At 42.0% G+C, this 24,402-nt stretch overlaps 1 protein-coding gene across 1 annotated transcript in view; it reads right to left on the bottom strand.

Annotated features, from left to right (window-relative positions):
- Positions 1-24,402, bottom strand: part of LOC131130824 (cGMP-inhibited 3',5'-cyclic phosphodiesterase 3A-like) — a 92,819-nt gene that overhangs the window by 8,558 nt on the left and 59,859 nt on the right. The window contains exons 3-10 of the mRNA XM_058074864.1: positions 17,719-17,979; positions 16,086-16,240; positions 6,198-6,271; positions 4,537-4,685; positions 4,311-4,448; positions 2,567-2,678; positions 2,278-2,391; positions 88-287 (exon numbers count right to left, since the gene is read on the bottom strand). Coding sequence (XP_057930847.1) covers positions 88-287; positions 2,278-2,391; positions 2,567-2,678; positions 4,311-4,448; positions 4,537-4,685; positions 6,198-6,271; positions 16,086-16,240; positions 17,719-17,979 — 1,203 coding nt within the window. The remainder of the gene's footprint in view (positions 1-87; positions 288-2,277; positions 2,392-2,566; positions 2,679-4,310; positions 4,449-4,536; positions 4,686-6,197; positions 6,272-16,085; positions 16,241-17,718; positions 17,980-24,402) is intronic.

Genomic DNA, 24,402 nt, shown 5'->3' with positions numbered 1-24,402 from the left:
GAAGTATTAGCTATGGCGTTGGCATGTTCTCTCATTTGTCTCCCATCATGTATAACAAGTACGGTGATTTTATTGCCGCACGCTAACCTGTGGGGCGCTGGTAGCCACGAGGAACGCGTTGGTCCTCCCAGGATGGTCGTAGTCGTGCATGGCGGCAGCCACATAGAGCGCCATAAGCTCCAGGGCAGGTATGAGGCCGGACAGGCAACCGTAACCATCCTCCGACATGCTGTATGTCTTGGACACCAGGAAGCCCATGTGACTGTGAGTTATTCCGCTGTCGGAGTCTGGCCGTGAGGAAGCAGACCAAGAAAGAAGGATGAGTGCAATTGGGCTTGGAGGTGCTAATTCTTAAACACACACACTTCAATGCACACGTGCATACGAGCAAACGCATTTTTGCACTCTGGAATCCACTGGCATGTGGATCAAAGCGAAGGCCGCCATAAGGAATACAAATGAGGGTGTGAAAATATGGTCGTGAGCGTATTCTAATCTGGCTGCAATTTCATGCTGTTCAGCACTTCAAATAGTTTTGGAATGTGAACAGAAGTGCCCTAAGCTTGAATAAGATAAGACCAACTAAGTAGGATATATACTGGATGTGTATATATATATATATATATATATATATATATATATATATATATATATATATATATATATATATATATATATATATATATATATATATATATGAAGAGCTTGCAACCAAAAGGCGCTAAATCCAATTTTCACTAAGTTGCATGTTTTTCATGAGTTTAATAGACCTCTGTCATGTGTATCCAAATCACATATTTTGGACTTGAAATCATTTTTAAAAATATGAAAAAAAGTGGGGCGGCACGGCGGTCTGGTGGTTAGTGCGCAGACCTCACAGCTAGGAGACCAGGGTTCGGTCCCCGCCCTCGGCCATCTCTGTGTGGAGTTTGCATGTTCTCCCCGTGCATGCGTGGGTTTTCTCCGGGTACTCCGGTTTCCTCCCACATTCCAAAACATGCTAGGTTAATTAGCCACTCCAAATTGTCCATAGGTATGAATGTGAGTGTGAATGGTTGTTTGTCTATATGTGCCCTGTGATTGGCTGGCCACCAGTCCAGGGTGTGCCCCGCCTCTCGCCCGAAGACAGCTGGGATAGGCTCCAGCATCCCCCGCGACCCTCGTGAGGAAAAAGCGGTAGAAAATGAATGAATGAATGAATGAATGAAAAAAAGTGATGTGAAATTTATGCTTTCAAGCAAAAGGCGCTATTTCCATTTCAGATTTTAACCAAAAGGAGCTAAATCCCTTTCTTTATTCTTTATTCTGATTGGCCCACGTTTCCCATCTATTGATAATCTGACCAATCAGAGAGAAGAATACAATTGGCACTGCACATACAGAAAGCCAGTATCAGTGCGCATCCTGTTTTGTTTGTGTACATGAAGTACACGTATGATAGTTACAGTATGTTATGCAATTCAGGAGAACACAAATTGTGTTTTTACAGTATTCTGTAACATGGAAGTTTTTTTTTTACGCCATAAAAGGCATGTCTCTACCTTGACACCTCCAACTTTCATGAGAAACATTATTTTACTTGTACTAAAAAACATACAATGTAAAGAGTTTGGAATGAGATGATTTTTGTCACTGTCACCTTCATGGTGCAGTCAAATATGAGCACTGCTTTTAATAACATTTTTATTCATTTCATTAATAATTATTATTTTGTATTGTATGTTGAGAATGGCTTCTGTGTTGTAATTATTTTATTAGCATAGCACATTAAAGCACCTTACGTTCTTTTACAACAATGCCATTGAAGAAGTTAAAGGTGACTTCAAATTTATTTCAGCCAAAAGGCGCTAAATCCGAAAAAAAATTAATAAAAAAATATATATAAAATACATGGTGTGTGCAGGATTTTTATAGCATGCATTTTTTTTTTACCTATATTGATAGCTCTTTCATTTGCAATATAGACTTGATGACCAAATAGACTGATATGTGCATAGTTAAAATCAAAATGGATTTAGCGCCTTTTGGTTGCAAGCTCTTCATATATATTTATATATACGTATATATAAATAAAAACATACACTCCTGCAGGGTTTTGACAGTGGCATTAATGAGGTGCCTTCTGCATTGATGCCATAACATCAAATATAACAACAAAAAGAAGAACCTGCACTATTCAACCATCAAAGAAGCAAATATATCAATGGGGGAATATGAGCGATATGCAAATAACGCTACTGTCAAAGCACCTTCGGTTTTAATGACTCCTGGACCCACCTGAGTCGCTGGCAGAGCTGTGGTCAGCCATGATGCTGGGCAGACCCGGAACCGGTTGCGTGGTGAGGTACCAGACTGCATGAAGCACATCTGTTGCATGCACCCTGTTGTGATCTAAGCGGGGGGGGTAAAACAGTCAATGTGGTGAATACCCACCACCAGGGGGCACTGCTGGGTTGCATATCAAACACAAGAGGCTGAGCTGAGGAGGCAACATTTCCATGCAGTGACAAGTAAGTTTAAACAAGCCCAATGATGCTGAAAGGCCCAGGATGGACGGATAGCTTACACGGTATGTCTCTGTAACCATTCTCGAGGGTGTGGAAGTAGTTCATGAATTCTTTCATGGGGATCTTGAAGGTCTGAAACAAACCAGTGTCCTCAAAAAGCCTGTAAGAGACCTAAAGGTGGGGTGAAGATGCGGACGTCACAATATTGCAGAAATAATTCATAGCTTTTACATGGTTGGTGTGACTTTTAGACATGCAGTTAGTGGACACCATTAAAAAAACACAATATAGATGAGATTAAATTAGATTAAATTAGATTAGTTCTCAATCAGAAATCACTCCACACTCTTTATTGCTCTCTGGTTCTACCATATCTTACTTATTGTGTGGAAATATGGGCTAATAACTATAAAAGCAATTTTCACTGGCTAAATGTACTGCAAAAAAGGCCAGTAAGGACAATTCATAATGCCGCCTACAGAGAACATACTAACTCCTTATTTCTAAAATCACAAATACTTCAACTTGCTGATATAGTTCATCTTCAAACAGCTAAAATAATGCATAAGGCTAAAAATAAGCAATTAGCTAAAAATGTCTTCCAATACTAAATAAAATAAAATAAAATAAAATAAAATAAAATAAAATAAAATAAAATAAAATAAAATAAAATAAAATAAAATAAAATAAAATAAAATAAAATAAAATAAAATAAAATAAAATAAAATAAAATTAAATAAAATTAAATAAAATTAAATAAAATTAAATAAAATTAAGAAAGCAGGAAGTGTGCAAATGTAACAGTTACTGATTGTAAAAGTACCAGATGGAGGGGTAGTATTTAATAAGCTTTGCTTCTTCCTACTCCTTTTGGACATGTGGAACTGGGAACTGATTATGGGATGCACTCAATTAGAATCTGATGCATGTTCAAATGAAATAAAACCATTACCATTACCATTACCATTACCATTACCATTACCATTACCATTACCATTACCATTAAAGTACATCATTATATATTCTTCACTTAAATTTTAAGAGCAGATGAAAAATTGCAAGAATTGACATTCACTGTCGGATCTTAAGGAGGTTCAATTCCAAAAAGCCAAAATAGGAGTGGGACAGTATAAGGAATTTATGGCGAGTCCAAGCTGGGATAGGCTCTGGCATACCCGCAACCACAGTGAGGACAAGCGATACAGAACATGGATGGATGGATGGAATTTAGCGCAAGCAACCATAACGTGAAATCCACCGTTCATGAGCAGATCAAAAGTTGAAGACCGCATCCTTTAACAGCAGACGTGGATTCAATAGAACTTCCTGTCAGGTATTCACGATGTCACGGCAACAGCAAAAATGCTTTCTCTTTGAACGCGGTGGGATCGTTGAGCTGCAGAAGTAAAGCCTCTGCTGAGCTCGGGTGCAGTAAGACAGTCATTTGAAACTTCTTCAAAGATCCCGAGGCTCATGGAACCAAAAAAATCAAGTGGTAGACCTAAAGTCGGAGGATCCCGTAGTCTGTCTGTGAAGAAATCCTGGGCCTAAATGAAGGATACGACACCAACAATAAGCTGGTGTTCAACTACAAGCTGGAACTTTTAATACTGAGACCCCTTCATAGAAAGTACGACTTGTCTATGAAAAAATACATCACAATACCAATTCTGCAGCTTTACCGAGTAAAACATGACAGACGGATTCAACGGATTCAATGATTCAGCCTTTAGAACTGAACCACAATCCCGATTCAACAATCAACTGGAAACATTTCAGTGGCTTCCACTCGGACGTGCTCACCTGACTGAGGATCCGCCCACATTTACCGTTGGTCTTCTCCATCAAGCTGAAGATGGGAAAGTTCCAATTGTTTAGCTGACTCATCATGGGCTCTAAATCTTCCATTAATAGCGGCTCCGGAGCCAGAATAGGTTTGTCCTGTGATGAAAAGGAAGCGTCGGTTCACTTGCAGTAACACTATGTCATCTACCCAAGATCCCGACGTGGTCTCCGCGGCCCTTAGTACCTCGGGAGGTATTAGCGGGTGGCGAATGACATTCTGAGAAGAGTGTTTTCCTTCCTCCGTGTCCTCCTCTGTGTGTGCTACATCGCTGCTGTCACTGTGGTTGGCTTCGTGGGTGCTGTCATAGTCTGATGACACCACCGCTTGGTCTTCTGCAATTAGAAGAAGCAACAACAACACGTCACTTCTGGGCTACCAGGAAAGCCTATTTGTTTAGACTTTGTGGGGGGGTCATAAGAACTTGGAAAGATATTTCTTAAGGTGAAATAGTTGGGATGGTGGAAAAACAAGCGTAACCTGACAGCGTAAAACTTCTCACACAATATGCAAACACAAACTATGGGATAGCTTATGCTAATTTACAGAAATTCTATGAAATTTTGTCGTTTTTACCGTTTTTTGTTATGTTGCAGACCAAACCCATGAAATGTTTGTGTCATATTGATCCAGCTAAGGCAGAGGTGGGCAAATATTTTGACTTGTAATGCTAATGCTAATGCTAATGCTAATGCTAATGGTTTTATTTCATTTGAACATGCATCAGATTCCAATTGAGTGCATCCCATAATCAGTTCCCAGTTCCACATGTCCAAAAGGAGTAGGAAGAAGCAAAGCTTATTAAATCCTACCCCTCCATCTGGTACTTTTACAATCAGTAACTGTTACATTTGTTCACTTCCTGCTTTCCTAATTTAATTTAATTTAATTTAATTTAATTTAATTTAATTTAATTTAATTTAATTTTATTTAATTTAGTATTGGAAGACATTTTTAGCTAATTGCTTATTTTTAGCCTTATGCATTATTTTAGCTGTTTGAAGATGAACTATATCAGCAAGTTGAAGTATTTGTGATTTTAGAAATAAGGAGTTAGTATGTTCTCTGTAGGCGGCATTATGAATTATCCTTACTGACCTTTTTTGCAGTACATTTAGCCAGTGAAGATTGCTTTTATAGTTATTAGCCCATATTTCCACACAATAAGTAAGATATGGTAGAACCTGTGAGAACCTCACCGCTTACTCAATTAATCAAAATGATACGCTTCAGATTAATTGACGAAGAAAATAATCGTTAGCTACAACACATTTATGTCATTTGAAGGAAAACCTGCACAGAAAAGGTAAACCTCGACTTGCTTGAGGACGTTTTTCTTTACATGCGGTGAATCAGCTTGATATTCACACATCAGACCAATAGGAGCTTAGAAACACAAAAGTCTACCTCAGTACTCGGAGAAACCCACCCACGCACGGGGGAGATGCCCAAACGGAGAAACCAACCCAGATCTTCCAGATCTCCGACTGTGTGGCCAAGATGCTAACCACTAAGCCCCCGTATGTTTATTTCAATAGCAGCGTGGTTACATCACATCTTCCTAATGTATTCGTCGTTATCGGTGGTTGCACCGTCGTTAGTGACGGAGGTCTTTGATTTGACCTCCTGGTGTGACCTCCTTGAGTTTTTTCACTTGGTCTTGGGATGCAGCCCAGAGAGCAAGGTAACCCTGAAACCATGTTGATTTATTTGTAGGCCAACTGATGTTGACAGCGGGAGACCACCGTGTGGTAGACCGGAACACCTCCACCCCAAAATCAAGCTGGGAAATTAAGCGGCTGCTATTATAAATACACTAGTATACAGTAGTATTTGATTATACATACCTGAGCGTGGTATCCTGTCTCCCTTGTCTATGGAGCCCTCGCCGTGGCTCAGTCTGATGTACGGTCTTCCACAACTGCAAACAAGAAGGATGAGTTCAACAAGTGTTTCTCCACGATCCAACTTAGGATCCGAGGAATCCAACCAGCCAGAACGCATTGAAGCGTGTTTGGTTAAGCAGGGCTCGACAATAACGATGTACCGATGGCCCGGGGTAAGTTAAAACAAAATTGGGGCAAGTAAATCCAATCAGTGATATTCCCGTCGGGCAAGTACACTTTAGCATGCCGTACTGCCAAGAGTTTTTTTTAAAGCGGTTCTTGTTGGGTGTTGGTAAAACACGGACTGCGTAATTCTGGTGGTAATTTGCAAACCAATCCTTGCAAATCTTGAAATGGACCAATCAGAATCCTTTATTTAGACCGCGGTTCGTGGTTTACCCACACCCGTTCTTGTTGGCGATCAACCAATCAGCGATGGTTTGACTAGGAAAACATCTATCATGGCGTCCCTGCCAACATGGTCTAATTCTTCAACAACTTGTGAAGGATAAGAGCAAAAAGTGATGAAGCAGTGCCTCCTAAACAAGTATTTTATTAGCGGTTAGCAAATCAAATGATGGCACAGGTGAGTGAATCACATTGCTGTGACAATTTGAAGTGGTCACAATGAAACACCACCCATTAGATCCAATACCAAGTGCTGATTTTGCACAAGCTACAAAATCTAGCGGTTTCATTTCTCGCTGGATTTTTCTCACCTTTGCTTCACAAATTATTGTTTTGACCGTTGAGCATTTTTTTTCTGGATTAAAAACACTTTACTAGTACACAAATGTATCTATTCAATAATGTTTCATTGTGCTGCACAACTTCTAAAAGGCAAAGTGCCTAGAAGTCTCTTGACAATCCAGATTTCCAGTTTTTACGTCATGATCTATGTAGGAAAACAACCACAAGAAATGATCATCATTTCATCTTTATTTCAGATTCTCATGTGATGCCACCAGTTAGGAGACCAGGGTTCAATTCCACCATCTGCCATCTCTGTGTGGAGTTTCCATGTTCTCCCCGTGCATGCGTTGGTTTTCTCCGGGTACTCCGGTTTCCTCCCACATTCCAAAAACATGCTAGGTTAATTAGCCACTCCAAATTGTCCATAGGTATGAATGTGAGTGTGAATGGTTGTTTGTCTATATGTGCCCTGTGATTGGTTGGCGACCAGTCCGGGGTGTACCCCGCCTCTCGCCCGAAGACAGCTGGGATAGGCTCCAGCACCCCCCGCGACCTTGGTGAGGATAAGTGGTAGAAAATGAATAAATGAATGATTCGGTTGAGCTGGTTTAATTATACCTCTTGAGTGTTAAGTTGGTGTGTGATGAGTTTAGTGTTCTTTGTAAGAATGCATGCGTGGGTTTTCTCCGAGGGTTCAATTCCACCCTGGGACATCTCTGTGTGGAGTTTGCATGTTCTCCCCGTGCATGCGTGGGTTTTCTCCGGGTACTCCGGTTTCCTCCCACATTCCAAAAACATGCTAGGTTAATTAGCCACTCCAAATTGTCCATAGTTATGAATGTGAGTGTGAATGGTTGTTTGTCTATATGTGCCCTCGGATTGGCTGGCCACCGGTCCAGTAGTTCTCACCTTAAGGATTCCCAATGGGCAAGTCATTTTATTTTTTAACTAGAGCCCTGGTTAAGGAAAACAAAGTCTACACGAATTTGCTGTCAGCAGCTGAGCCAAAAAATCGGGATGAATTTCATTCCGTGTATCTGTCTAGGATGTCATAGCGCTTGGCAGACATTGACAGGAAACAAAACCTAATGAAGGATCCATTCAGTTTTTTTTTTTTTTTTTTTGTGCTCTCTCAATGCTTGAACAAACTGAAAGAAAGAAATTGACCAGAAATGTAATCCTAACAAGACATTTTTTGGATGCTACTGGGAACGACACAAGAGTCTATTATAGATAAGTTCTCCATCGCCTCTCCATTGAAGACACAGTCAGGCTGGAGGTGGTTCCAATTAAAATACCTTGCCCCACTTCCAACAACTCTTGTAAAAGCTGCAGGAAATGTCGGAGCGTGGTGTCACCGGGAGCACAAAGACATGCAGTGTCTCCCTATCTCCCTCGGATAAATTGCTTTGTGAGCCGTTCCTGCTCCACTCGGGTTCCGAGGCCCCAACAAAGAAAGTTGTGTTGTGTCTGCACGACCAGGTCGGACCAGCGCGTGTAATGTCTAGCAGGTGTTGGAATATAAAATGGTTTGATCGTTTGGCGGGTGAACAGTTAGAGCATTATTGTCCGGGGATCTGAGCAAGACAGCGGCGTTTGGCTTAAAAGCTTTTACTTGAAATGAAAGCTGAGAAACTGGCAGCCGTGCTTCCTATTCGGCTAACGCGGCACAATGAGCTCAGCTACCGACGTTGAAGAAAATAAGAATGCTGAACGTGTTTACATGCCGACAGGTATCAGGTGACGTTGCTTGGATTTCAAGAACTTCCTGAATCTGCACACTCGCCTGCGAAAACTGTTTGGTGTAAAATAGTCAGATTCCTAGGAAACGATTCTAAAACACCCCTCTCTTTCTTGAGGGGTACGGCAGCTGCTTTATATGCTCTGTGGACTTTCATTCTGGGCTCTTGATCCATCTTCCTGTGCCGGAACCAAACATGGTGCTCTTATACTGGAAAAGAAACGGATTTTACACCGACATCCTCTCGAAAACCTAAGAAGTTGGGGTGTCCTGATACTCTACTACTGGCGATATCACAGCCTTGAATACTGGCCAATTGATTTTTTTTCATTCATTCATTTTCTACCGCTTTTTCCTCACAGGGCAAATAAAGACAAACAACCATTCACACTCATATGGACAATTTGGAGTGGCCAATTAACCTAGCATGTTTTTGGAATGTGGGAGGAAACCGGAGTACCCGGAGAAAACCCACGCATGCACGGGGAGAACATGCAAACTCCACACAGAGATGGCCGAGGGTGGAATTGAACCCTCGGAGAAAACCCACGCATGCATTCTTACAAAGAACACTAAACTCATCACACACCAACTTAACACTCAAGAGGTATAATTAAACCAGCTCATTCACTCAGATGGCTGAGTGTGGAATTGAACCCTGGTCTCCTAGCTGTGAGGTCTGCGTGCTAACCACTCGACCGCCGTGCCGCCCACCAATTGATTTTGTATTGTGGAATATTCAATTAAAATAGCTATTAATTGTAATTTTAAGCCATTTATTATCATTATTATTATTTGCGTGTTAGTGTGCTGTGTGATGATTTTAGCGTTCTTAACGAGTCAGACTTGTTTTGACTTATTTTTAGGACATTTGTAATAAGCAACTAGGGATTACTTGAAAAAATATCAATAATTTGCAAAGCAATATGCTACTAAATGTTTTTATAAATCATTAATCACCCGAACCTGGGGTGAAAGAGCCTTCTCCATCGCTGCCCCCACCCTCTGGAACCCCATTCACTCCGTGCTTGCCCTGACCTTCCCAGTTTCAAAAAAAAAAAACTTTTTCTTGTGTTTTGACTGTGTATTGACGAATGAATGTTGTATTTTGGTGTATCTTTTGCTCCATTTGCTAGCTTTTGTTCAACTCCATTCTTCTGTGAAGTGTGAATGTATTTTTATTATTATTATTATTAAAAAAAAACAGGAAGAGCTTACTTGAGAATTATGTATAGTTTAGTGTAATATTTACTTAGGTTGCTGTAAATGTAGTAAATGTAAGTAAATGTTACTCATCTTACATGGTGAGTAGCTACACATTTTAGACTTAAAATAGATTGAATAAGTGTTTGTGAGACATATTGAAGAGCTGTCTCTAATGTAACCGTTATATTTATTGCAAATGTTGATCCAAAATGGAAAACATCGAGCCAGAAAGTAGGTTTCTGTTTGTTAGAAAGAAAAAGCAAGACTGGGAAGACTAGGAAGAAGTAACTTGCCCTCTTTTTACGGTAATTAGCAATGCTCATTAGATGCTCATTTGTTTCACAACAGTAAACATTGGAGAAGAAATAGATATTCTATCTTTGGATAAAAATAACCATGACTTGCAAAATAGGTAAACATTTGTCATAACTGCGGAATGAAATGAAAAGATGGCGTGTAAAGGTCAACGGTCAATTGGGACTCCGTTACAGAAAGCAGAGAACGATGATTGCATGATTACATGATGCACGGCATGGACTAAATCAACTTAATTGTCCCGCAAAAGACCATCACAAGGAATGATTTTCCTTGCATGTTGCTTATTGGAATGTTTCTGGAGCATTACGACTGGCCTCCGCTCCGTCCTCCTCCTCCTCTCGCGTTGCAGATTTGATGTCCAACCAATCACAACACACTGACAAACCAGCTTTTGGTCCAGGGCCCGATCAGACAACGTCCAAGCCACAATAAACACTGTAGTCATTATTTTTGCTTCCAGTAATCTAACCTCCCTTTGAGCCAGATGACGTGAAGACGATAACGGCACAGCAGCTGCACGGTGCTGAGCAAAATGGAAGGTATTGTGTCTATACGACTAATAAAAACAAATATGTCATGTCGCGCTGAGGTTGCTGCTGTAGCTAAACGCTGCATGGAAGCTGGCATGATGTAAATATGGAGGACGTTAGCCAAATGGGCCTAATGTCTCATTAAGATTGGAAAGATATGATGATGAAGTCGAGTGAAGGAAATTGAAGCCATGTGTTTATTTTTTCCCACAATGTGTTCTCCTCGATGACCCGTTAGATTATGACAATAATCGCTGCATATAAATAGAATGTAAAGCCCGCAAACTGCGGCGCACGGCCACTTCAGGCCCGCCATGTGTCTTAATCTGGCCCACCGGGTGTTTCCAAATTCCTTTTTTTAAAACCGTTAACATCGAAGCTGTATCCGGAAACTTTTGTGTCACGTTTGAGTCATACAGGAAACAGTCAGCTTGTACGTAAAGGCCACCCGAACAACACAACACGTGACACACAACGTAACCTAGCTACAAACACATACCCATGTAGTCCTGCCGCAAGGCATGCTGGGTTAGGGTTAGACACTCTTGATACTTACATAGTCTTGATATCCAATGTCTTACTGTTCTTAGCTCACATGGTTGACAAATAACAGCTTATGTTACGTGTTATGTTTACCATTTAGCTATTGTTTATCAGCCACATAGCAGTTAGCTATAACTTTTCGTTTTGTTGCACCGTGAGCAAGTGTGTCGTGAAGCCCACTGAAAAGACACAAGCTTATATGAACTTTCACATTTCCCCCCCAAAAAAAACCTTAAACTGTATTATGGAAAGCAGGAAGTGAACAAATGTAACAGTTAGTGATTGTAAAAGTACCAGATGGAGGGGTAGGATTTAATAAGCTTTGCTTCTTCCTACTCCTTTTGGACATGTGGAACTGGGAACTGATTATGGGATGCACTCAATTGGAATCTGATGCATGTTCAAATGAAATAAAACCATTACCATTACCATTACCATTACCATTACCATTACCATTACCATTTCCACATCACATGATTTCGGCTGGATTGACATACCATGGATGTCATTGTGATTGTTTACGATGATCACACACGCCATTGCAACTCAGAAAGAAAAATAAAGAAAAAAAAAATATGGAATGGACATGTCATGCCAGCCTGACATCTGAAAACGACGACCGACAAAAATCGCTAATTAACTTTTTGGACTTCATTCCGTCTAAACTGATGTTCCAAGTGCCGTGCACCAAGGAAAAGGAAAGCCATCACCATGCAAGTGAAAACGAACATTATGAAGTTGAGTGTCTCAACCATCATGGAGGCTAAAGATGACTGAATGCTATGCTAATGAATGCGAAACGGAACAAGTATTCCGTGTGTTGTTACAAGGAGATCTAAGAGAAGAAGAGGAGGTTATAAATCAGAATTAGGCACTTGGACCTGCAATGTCATTCCAGCCTGATTGTTAGGGTTAGGGTTAGCAATGCTGCTACACAAAACCAAATCAAATAAATAAGTTGAGCGCGTTCCAAACTGCAGTAAGCCTAACCCAAAACCTTTTCTATGTACTCCAGTGATGGCGTACCGAAGTGTGAATGTGTGTGATAATTGTGGGGCTGTGGTGAGCGGGGAGAGGCCCCTGTGTTGTTTGTTTATGCTCACACCACCCTAAGTGGTCATATAGCTGCAGCCTGTTGCAAGGCCTGAGCTGGACCGAGAGACCACTGAAACCGGGCCCCTGTGTACAAAAGCTGCTCAGTGTGCTCACATTTACTGAATTTGTGCAAGTGATGTACAGTCATCATGTAAACAGACCAAAACAGGCTGCTGACAGACTTAGCCTACGCACGTCTTGGGCGGGGGGGGGGGGCACAAACCACAAATCCCACAAACACAGAATTAATGTTTATCAGTAGAATCATATATAATATACAAGCATTTTAGTGAAACTTGCAAACAACAAGCAGACTAATGGAGACGTCGACGAAAAGTGGTCATCCCCTGATTTTTATTTTTATTTTTTGGGGGGGTTGGGGGGGTTAAAGTCAAACGGGAAGCGTTTAAGGCACCATTTCTTAGCTGCCATACAAGCATAACAGTAAATAGTACTGTCAAAATACTACGGTCTACACTACAAAAAATATATGCAATGCAAAATGGAGTCACAAATGTGTCAGACAAAAGCTAACCACTGTAGAACGTAAAATACTGTGCAGTATTTATCTATTGCCATATAGTTATAACGATATAGGTATAAATATAGGTATAGGTATTATAGGTATGTGCCCCGCCCTGCTTTTACTCATGTTTTAACTGTGTATAAACGAATGAATGTTGTATTTTAACATTTTTTTAATTAATATTTATTTTTTTAATATTAACTTTTTTAATATTTAATTTGTATTTAATTAATAATTTTTTGTATCTTTTACTCTGTTCACTTATTTATATTCAACTAAATTTTTCTGTAAAGTGTCTTTGAGTATTTTTAAAAGCGCTATACAAATAAAATGTATTATTATTATTATTATTATTATTATTATTATTATTATTATTATTATTATTATTACTATTATTATTATTATTATTATTATTATTATTATTATTATTATCACATTTATTATTATTATTATTGTTGTTGTTGTTGTTATTGTTATTATTATTGTTGTTATTATTATTATTATTATTATTATTTGGTTGCGCATTGGGGTGAGGGGAAACACAATAGGATACAAAAATATTATATAAGAGTAAACATCGAAAAGCTCGACCCTGTTGTCTCTTTCACACGCTGATGGAGGAGGCTGCCAAACAAGCTAACACAGGCACACACACACACACACACACACACAACCATGACACAGCAGTTTCCTGCTCAAGGACATATTCCCAAGTAGACGGCAACCCAAGCAATCTTTGTGTTGTCACACTTTCAGGTATGACCTATGGGCGGATAGCGTACAGTATGTCCGCTAATCATCTTTGAAAATCATCGGAATCACATTAAAGCACGCACATTGAACACGCCTGGTTTATGGCATGTCTCCATGGAGACATGGGGCTCTGCCCCGACGCATTTCAGCCATCCCGCCTTTATCAAGGTGACAAAAAAGGTAAGCAAGACAACGAACTAAAGACTAGGGCTCGAATTTCATGATGCAGGAAAATAGCCGAAAGAAAAAAAAAAGTGGCGCAGGGTGGAAGTGCAGTCCAGTGCACCATCTTGCGCAGCCAATTTGGTAATTTGGCAGCCTGAACTGCGCCGAGATGGGCGTGGCAGCGCACCAGGGGAGGAGTCCACATTTTCACTTGGCGAGACAATGACAATATTGTGACAAAACAGCCCGCTAGAGGTGTGGAGTAAGCTTGTCAGCTGCAACCTGGTCTATTCAGGGCGCAGGTGAAGCGCAGCCAGCGTAATGTTAAACTGGCTGACCGGCGCACAATGCAGATACCTTGTCCCCCGAAGTCATCATTTTAGAAGTGAAAACTCCGCCAGAAAAAAAGCACAAAGCAGCTCCACTCACATCTCCGTGGTTGAAGCACGCCAGATCGCCCCTCCCGCCCCTCCCACTGCGCGGACTTTGTGGAAACAGAGAAAGTGACCCATTAGACAACAACGAAAAAGTTGGTTGTTCAAATTTGGGTATAGGATATATATTTTTTGCTGTTCATTTTTTCTTGAGGAGGATGAAGAGGAGATACTGCGAATATACCGTCAATGGAGGCGCGGGTGCGCTGCACTGCGCTGCTCACAAAATTTTCAAATTGCACTGGCAGGGTCACAGAGGGGGGTGCTGGAGCTTATCCCAGCTGTCTTCGGGCTGGACTAGTGGCCAGCCAATCCCAGGGCACATATAGACAAACAACCATTCACACTCACATTCATACCTATGGACAATTTGGAGTGGCCAATTAACCGAACATGTTTTTTTGGAATGTGGGAGGAAACCGGAGTACCCGGAGAAAACCCACGCATGCACGGGGAGAACATGCAAACCCCACACAGAGATGGCTGAGGGTGGAATTGAACCCTGGTGTCCTAGCGCGCTAACCACTCGACCGCCGTGCCGCCCGACTTTGCAATGTTTTAAATCAAAATAATAATTACTACCACTTTTCCACACTCCAATCCATTGTGTTCCCATTCCACCAACTTTTAAGAAAACTTAAGCGAACAGCACAATAAAACAGATCCTCCATGATATCCCAGTCATATGGGCTCATTCATAATCCCCCGGAGTGGTCTGGGCTCTCATGCTATCTTCAGCCCTAATGTGTTCAGAGTTTATGCGTGTCTTAGTTATTCAGGTTAATGCCTTTGCCTGTGGGCCTTCTTTCCATTCCGGCTGCGGTTGCACGCGCACCCCTTTTCTCAACTGCTGCGCCATTACTGTGCAGTCATGCTGATGCATTGGTTACAACTAAAACAGCCACACTACTGGGAATGAAGCTAATAACCTCCCCAGTAATATGTCATCATGAGAGCGCCATTATGAGCGTCCTCTTCTGCGCTTTAGCACCGCAGTGTTGCAACCTCTGACACGTCCTGCAAATGGAGCCGCCAAGAATGAATGACATGTAGGAATGTCCGACTATCAGAAAAGGACGTGAGACATGATGACACGTCTTTCTCTTTTCTGTGTGTTCTAAAAATACAGAACGAGCTAAAAAGAGGCACATAATAATAGGACACACCTATTCTGCCTACAAAGCCATTAGCTCCCTTTTTCAAACCACATCCTTCCCAGTTACCTCACATCTTTGACCATTTGGACGGATCTTCCAAGGCACACGGAATATTGTGTTCTGGAACTTTATAAACATGGTAATGGTAATGGTAATGGTATTATTTCATTTGAACATGCATCAGATTCCATTTGAGTGCATCCCATAATCAGTTCCCAGTTCCACATGTCCAAAAGGAGTAGGAAGAAGCAAAGCTTATTAAATCCTACCCCTCCATCTGGTACTTTTGCAATCAGTAACTGTTACATTTGTTCACTTCCTGCTTTCCTAATATAATTTAAGTTTTTTTTAACTTTATTTCATTAATTTTTATTTATTTGTAATTAAATTTTTAAAATTTTTAAAATTTTTAAAATTTTTAAAAAAATTTAAAATTTTTAAAATTTAAAAAAAAATTTAAATTTAAATTTTTTTTAAAATTTTAAAAAAATTTAAATTTTTTTTACAATTTTTTTAAATTTTTAAAAAAATTTAAATTTTTTAAATTTTTTAAATCTTCCACTTCATAGTTCAGTTCAGGTAAAACACAATCAAATTAAAACTGTGCAACAAAGTCAAGTCTACTTAAAGGAATTGATCCTTTCTGATGTTAAAATGGACGTAAAACATCAAAAGTTGTGCTGGCTACCTGCAGGTCAGTGTTTCATGATAGGGTTTGATGCTGGCACTGCGGTCCCTTCGCACGGGCCCTGGCTCGATGGTGGGCAGTCCTGTGGCGGAGGTGGTGGTTGTCCACGTGGAGATCCTCCTCAGAAGGCCCGGATGGAGACTCCGCCTAAGGCGCTGCATGCGATGTGGAAATGGAAATAAAGCAAAAAAATACAAAGATGACTAACAGCCACAATATTCTGCAAAAATCTTCGAAAAGGACTACTGTCAAGAGAAAGTCTTGTTATATCTCCAGTCCAATGGAGTATCTACTTTTTTCATAAACAACACAGTAATCCCTCGTTTATCCCATTAATGGCTTCAACACCCGACTGTTATTAGTGAATTTCCAAAAGATTTATTAATTCATTCATTTTCTACTGCTTATCTTCACGAGGGTCGCGGGGGTGCTGGAGCCTATCCCAGGTGTCTTGGTCTGGTGGCCAGCCAATCCCAGGGCACATATAGACAAACAACCATTCACACTCACATTCATACCTATGGTCAATTTGGAGTGGCTAATTAACCTAGCATGTTTTTGGAATGTGGGAGGAAACCGGAACACCCGGAGAAAACCCACGCATGCACGGGGAGAACATGCAAACTCCACACAGAGATAGCAGAGGGTGGAATTGAACCCTTGTCTCCTGGCTGTGAGGTCTGCACGCTAACCACTCAACCGCTGTGCCGCCCAGTTTTGGAATTAAACTTTTTATTTATTTGTATTTTTTTCAATTAGCGCCCAACACTCACAATTACGAGTCCGCCTGAACGCAGCAGAAAGGAGACAGAGCATGAACTTGTTCATTGCTCTGCGTGCATTATATGAACAAATATGTAAGTTTGATGATTCTTTTGTGCAATAAGAGTGTTTCATCTTGAAGGTGTCATTCATATGGACATGACCTACCTGTCAAAACCTGTCAATTCAAGCCCGTCAAATGGATGGATGGAATGTGCAGAATTTTTGGCCCGGAATTACTATGAATTGTGCAGACAGATCTGGACACGGTGACTCTGGGGAGTCCTCCTAAGTACCGACTCGGTGGTCGCTTACGATACGAAGGCCATACAACGTGATCGGCTTCCCAGAAGGGCAGCCAGGATGGGTGTCTCCTTCAGAGGACATTAACCAAAGTGTGGTGGACATCCAGCTCCTACGTCTTTGTAACCTTTCGAGAGATGTGTTCACCGCAATGTTGCCTCCTCTGTGATACAACACACCACACACACACACACACACACACACACACACACACACACACACACAGACAAGATGTCTGGCTTCTGCACATCTGTCTTGTTGACGCAGCTGCGGCTTTAAAGGGAGAAAGCAGCGGACGTGCTGTATTTTTCTTCACTCAACTCTATAAAAACACTCTCGTTCATTTGATGCTAAAAGGTCTGAGAGGCGGCGGCGCCCATTAGCTCCTAAACGGGCTAAAAGATTAACATGTGCGTTGAACGATTTGTGCCCTTTAAATCATTGCGTCCATAATAAGGTGGACCACAATTCCATCTAAGGATCATTTTGCATACTTCCCAAAAACAACTGTAAATTCAAATGCTTGGGCCGGGTGCCGCTGATGATTTGCACCACATGGACTTCTTACCTTATGGATGGATGTCTTCTCTCCCTTCTCGGGTCCCTCCTCCGAGTCGGAGCAGACGTAGGCGTCAGAGGGGTTAAGCAGCGGAGCAGGGCGTGGCCGGTGCAAGGGCTGGAAGGTGAGCTGGGTGCTGAGCAGGTTGCTGACGGCCCGCAACGAGGTGCAGGTGTTGGAGGGCAGAGAGGGGTCGGCCAGGAGGTCTGTGATGAGGCCGTGGGCTTCTCCCATCACGGCGATGTCCACCATGACACTGGTGCCTGATGACTGGTCGGACAAACACACAATGGCGTGTCAACGACTCCTTATGGTACCGCCCTGCAGTTTGGTTCACGGTAACATCATCAGAGTTGAGTTGTTAGAAGATACGGTCCTCCAAAAGGACATGTCAAACAAAACAAAACATCTTCATCCCTGCCAAGTGCAGCCATAGAAATGCTGCCTCGACTACCACAGAATGAAAAAGGTCAAGTCCCATCTACTTATCCTACGTAGTAAAGATATTCCATACATGTATTGGCTTTTTACCCATATCCCCAAATTCCTGATCCTATCCATCCTGGTCACTCCCTTGGGAATGGAGGCACTTCTGTGTTGTAACGTCAGGAAGAAAAGAAGGTAAGCCAACATTGTACTAATGTACTAATGTACTAATTCCTGATCCTATCCATCCTGGTCACTCCCAGTGAGAACCTCAGCATCCTCATCTCTGCTACCTCCAGTTCTGCTTCTGGTCTTTTCCTCATGAGACCAAACAACATGGCTGGTCTCACCACAGTTTCAAAATGCATTCATTGGTTTTATTTTATTTATATAAAAAAATGTAAGTGTTTTTTTGTACAATTCGGTTTTCGACTGAACCTTGGGAATGGAGGCCCTTATGTGTTGTAACGTCAGGAGGAAAAGAAGGTAAGCCAACATTGTACTAATGTACTAATGTACTAATTCCTGATCCTATCCATCCTGGTCACTCCCAATGAGAATCTCAGAATCCTCATTCTGCTACCTCCAGTTCTGCTTCCTGTCTTTTCCTCACTAGACCAAACAACATGGCTGACCTCACCACGGTTTCAAAATGGATTCATTTGTTTTATTTTATTTATATTTAAAAAATGTAAGTGTTTTTTGTACAATTTGGTTTTCGACTGAACCTTGGGAATGGAGGCACCTCTGTGTTGTAACGTCAGGAGGAAAAGAAGGCAAGCCAACATTGTACTAATGTACTAATGTACTAATGTACTAATTCCTGATCCCATCCATCTCGGTCACTCCCAATGAGAACTCCTCATTCTGCTACCTCCAGAAAAGAAGGTAAGCCAACATTGTACTAATGTACTAATGTACTAATGTACTAATGTACTAATGTACTAATGTACTAATGTACTAATTCCTGATCCTATCCATCCTGGTCACTCATTGGTTTTATTTTATTTTGTTGTGTGTTTTTTTGTACAATTCAGTTTTCGACTGAACCTTGGGAATGGAGGTACCTCTGTGTTGTAACGTCAGGAGGAAAAGAAGGTAAGCCAACATTATTGCGTGTTTATTTTTGTTATTTCTATCCCTGTATCGTCAAATGATGCAGCCACGCCGTGATGAGATATTTCTAAATATTCCCCATATACAGACAGAAATGTGAACAAACTGAACAAGGGAGAGTTATTCATTCAAAGTGTCACACTGAGACCCTGCCAAGCTTCTTTCAGTATTTTATTGTCTAGTTAGCTCAGTGATGCAAACGCACACGCACACATACGCACGTAAATACGCTCATGCATCAAAGGCTTAATTCTAGCCCTTATATGGCTTCCTGTAGTGTAGGGAATGCAAAAAATGGTGATATACAAGGAGTAGTACTTCACAGTAGTTTGGGTCGACACGCTGGTAGATTTTAGCCCAAACAAAATCAGACCGAAACTCGTTCTGCACATCTGTGATGTGATGCTTAATGAATGGGCTCGTTAGTAACGTCCGAGCAAAAACGGGTTCACTCCATCCCTCCGGTTATTGTTCACGTCAGCTCGGACCGCAGCGGCGTCGCATGAGCCGCCTTTGTTTTCACAGACAAAAGTAAAAAAAGTTCACAAGCTTCTCCTGATTGAAGCACCACAAGTTAGCCGGGGCCAGTCTTACTGGGCGGACGGCGAATAGATCCACCAGACTCGCACGCACAATGTTATCAGATTTTTGATGTCACATTCCCCTTTTACACCAGCTGCTAGACACCCCCCCCCCCCCCCCCCCCCCCCCTCAGAAAGAGAGTATGTTTATGCTGGCTTAAATATCCTGGAGCTAGCTTGAATGCAACACGTGTGTGTGAGTACCCTCCATTCAGCCCCAACATGTGGGAACATTTCACATTTTATTTTCCTTACTCATATCTGATAGTTCAGTGTACTTATGAATGTTCCCCGAGAGTCTGCAGTACAGAAAGCTGTGTGTTCGTCTATGAGGCTAGTCTCCTTCCACGTGTAAAACATACTTCTACCCTCTAATATGCCTTCACCTTTTACTTCATGATCCTGCATTCTGTCCACACTGGATGTAAACAGGATATTTAAAGGCTGATTTCACGCTTTGCTATGGGAAGGCTGCTGGACAACATCTGCTTGGACAACGACAACAATGACCCCTATCGCGTCTCAAATCTCTAAACACACATGCGAGCGTACAAACAGTTACACGAAACGGGACCATCTGGATCATCTACAAATAAATACGTTACACGCCTTCAAGGTCATACGACTTCAACGTCGACTCGTGAGATTTCATAAGACGCAACCGGGCTTTCCAAAAGGAAAGGTTCTTTTACAATCAGTAACTGTTACATTTGTTCACTTCCTGCTTTCCTAATATGGTTTAAGTAATTTTTTATTAAATTTTTTTATTAGATTTTTGTCACGTACCGAAGTAGGAGGTGATATGAGCATCCAATCACATAATGGGTAGCAACCAAGCATTTGACGAGTTGAAGAGTTGAGACCATTTTGAGGGTTTGGGTTCCTTTACTACCAAATGCCATCATTCATTCATTCATTTTCTACCGCTTATCCTCACGAGGGTTGTGAGGGTGCTGGAGCCTATCCCAGCTATCTTCGGGCGGGGTATACCCTGGACTGGTGGCCAGCCAATCCCAGGGCACATATAGACAAACAACCATTCACACTCACATTCATACCTATGGACAATTTGGAGTCGCTAATTAACCTAGCATGTTTTTGGAATGTGGGAGGAAACCGGAGTACCCGGAGAAAACCCACGCATGCACGGGGAGAACATGCAAACTCCACACAGAGATAGCCGAGGATGGAATTGAACTTGGGTCTTCTAGCTGTGAGGTCTGTGCGCTAACCACTCGACCGCCGGAACTTGAACACGACTTTCCTCACCTCTAAAGCTGGGTCTCAGTGGCTATAAAAGAGGTGCTGGGCTTAATTTTTATTTGCAGCATGAATATTTATAGAAGTATTTCAACTTTCTGGGCTTTCAGTCATTGTAGAAAAACTACATCAGAATGTGTATGCAGTACTGTGGTGTATATTGTAGAACTTGGGTAGGATGTGGGTCAGTAACGCCTTTACTGATGATTTCCCATCAGCCAGAGTCAACGGTTGGACGTCGGCTTCATTTTATTTGTTCCTCCCCACCGATGAAGTATTCGGTTGAAGTATTTTAAGAAACACAGAGACTATTTTTGACAGTATAACATTTGCTTCACCTGCCCTGGAAGTACATCATTTGGCTTTTAGGGTTTTCTTAACAGGTTAAGAACCATCACGGTTGTTTTGTGGAAAAACATAACCTTTAATATTTATAGCCAAGCTGTTGGATTGGTATGACAAGAAGATACAAGTACTGCATAACGACTGTAAATCTTTTAAAAGACGATAAATATAAAGGTACTTTTTCTTGATTAAGAGTTGAGGCTGCTGACTGAAAAAGTTGAATCTGATTGGACAGAGGAACACGATGCACTTGGAATGGGATTGGCGAGAGTGGAATGGTACCGTTTGACTGATGGTCGCCCGCAAGCGTACTCAATAATCCAGTTAATCCCATTACCGGCGTTCTACGCCGCTAAATGGCTGATATTTGGTTCTGTTGACATGTAACATTTAAACCGTGAACAAGTGTCAATAAACACTTTTATGATCAGCTAGCGGCCAAGTCAAACAACATTCTGTTATGACACGCATGAGTGATGGCGGCGTGCGCGATGAAGCATTTTTACTGGGCCGTGTGAAGTCCCGTGGAAGAACGATAGGCGTGCGGTGGATGAACGCCCACGCCAGGGCCCCGTGTAAACCAGAGAGGAGGCCAGTCAAAACAAATCAGCAGTCACTTCTGAATCCTTGTCTGTGTGCACTCACGGCCCGGCTCGCTCGCTTCTCCGAAGACAAATTAGGACGGAAATAAAGCGCGGTGAAAATGATTTGTTAACGTGCATCCGGCTGCAGGTTCGGTCATATGACGTCAAGAATGTGCTTCGTACTCGGCGGAGGGATACACGGACGTCATGGAAAGCTCAGAGAGGAGACACTCCCATCAAAATTGGTCCCAACCGTTCAACTGATCAATATCTGTATCGGCATCAACCCGGAAAAAAAAACATATTGGTCGATTTCATTCGTACATTTATTCATTTTCTACCGCTTATCCTCACCAGGGTCGCGGGGGTGCTGGAGCCTATCCCAGCTGTCTTCAGGCGAGAGGCGGGGTACACCCTGGACTGGTGGCCAGCCAATCCCAGGGCACATATAGACAAACAACCATTCACACTCACATTCATACCTATGGACAATTTGGAGTGGCTAATTAACCTAGCATGTTTTTGGAATGTGGGAGGAAACTGGAGTACCTGGAGAAAACCCGCACATGAAACTTCTCACAGAGATGTCAGAGGGTGGAATCGAACTCGGGTCTCCTAGCTGTGTGGCCTGCACGCTAACCACTCACCCGGCAATTTTATGCTATGTCTTGTTTAGTATTTGTGATCGAATCACACACACACACACACATGTTTGCTCTCAGCGAGTGATAGCAGTTTGGGGCAAATTTGAGCTCCTCACTAAAGGTACAGTAGAGCCTGACTCCAAATTGTCGCTCGCTTCTGTGCGACTGCTGTTGTGTTTGTGAACATGCATTGGACACGTATGTTTTTAATCATTTGATGTGTGGATGAGTGGTTAGAGCAGGGGTCGGCAACCTTTATTATCAAAAGAGCCATTTTACCCACACGCTTACTAAAGGAAAACAGAAAAACATCATTTAAACATCATTTAAAAACAATATCTTATAAACTTTTGAAAGTTTGAATCAGTTTTAACGCCAAATTTTTACACCAAATTGTTGCTTCTCGTCACATGTGAGCTCTTTGAGCTCATCCAATGACGAGTCAGAACTCATTCACTTCAATTCATTCAGGGTCTCACAGAAAGTCAGATTTAAAAAAAAAACTCATTAAAAAATGCATATTTTTTCCCATTAGGGTATTTAAAAAAAATACTTGAGCGTTGTGAAGGGAGCCACAACAAAGTGGCTGAAGAGCCACATGCGGCTCTGGAGCCAGGGGTTGCTGACCCCTGGGTTAGAGTACAGGCCTCACAGCTAGGAGACCAGGGGTTCAATTCCACCCTCGGCCATCTCTGTGTGGAATTTGCATGTTTTTTTTCTCCGGGTACTCCGGTTTCCTCCCACATTCCAAAAAACATGCTAGGTTAATTGGCCACTCCAAATTGTCCATAGGTATGAATGTGAGTGTGAATGGTTGTTTGTCTATATGTGCCCTGGGATTGGCTGGCCACCAGTCCAGGGTGTACCCCGCCTCTCGCACCAAAACAGCTGGGATAGGCTCCAGCATGCCCGTGACCCTCTTGAGGATACCCCCCCCCCCCCCCCCCCAGAGTGGCTGATAGAAACCCAAACAGAGAGGTTACATATTTGCAGTTTGTGATCTGAGCTTCCTTGTGAACTTTGACCCCCTGGGCTCCTCCAGGCTACCCTGAGAGCTGCTTTAAATTGAGGGTGATATGTGAGATTGTTGAAAATTGCGCAATGGTGAGAAAATAATGTATCCCCTGGGGGGGTTGGGGGGGGGGGGGGGTAAATGCTGGTACAAACGGCCTCAGGGGTCTGCTGAATGGAAAGCGATGTGCTTGATCTTCTCAGTAAACACATTTGAGTCACAGAAGCAACTGTTGGTCCTCACAAGGACGGAGAAATGCATACTTCATGAATTTTCAGTAAAAATATGCCGAGCTGGAATGAAGGGAATAAAAACGGGAATAAAAACATAACCACAACAACAACAAAACACTAAAGTTTCACGTTTTTTGGTTTTGTTTTGTTTTTTTATTCTTCAGTGCGTGTTCGTATGACGACCCTGAATAGATTAGCCGAAGAGTTCTCCACTTAGAATAACAAAGCGGTGATACAGTGTGAATCATAGCAGAGGACTAACACGAAACTCCCCCAGGACTCTCCTCGCTCCCGGCCAGGATCCTCCAGCCAAAACTACACCCAGCACTCAGCTTTCCAACTTCCCAAACAACCCCCAAACCCAACTCTCTTTACGAGCTCTTTAGATGCTGGAGCAAACGACCCAACTTCTGCAGCCTGGACGCAACGTGTTGGTATTGCCTGTTTTATTCATGACCAGGACGTGAAAGGGGTGGGGGGGGGGGGGGGGGG

The sequence above is a fragment of the Doryrhamphus excisus genome, chromosome 6 (genome assembly GCF_030265055.1).
Source record: "Doryrhamphus excisus isolate RoL2022-K1 chromosome 6, RoL_Dexc_1.0, whole genome shotgun sequence".
Classification (NCBI taxonomy): domain Eukaryota; kingdom Metazoa; phylum Chordata; class Actinopteri; order Syngnathiformes; family Syngnathidae; genus Doryrhamphus; species Doryrhamphus excisus.
The sequence above is the reverse complement of the archived record's forward strand: the minus strand, read 5'-3'. Positions and strand labels throughout refer to the sequence as shown.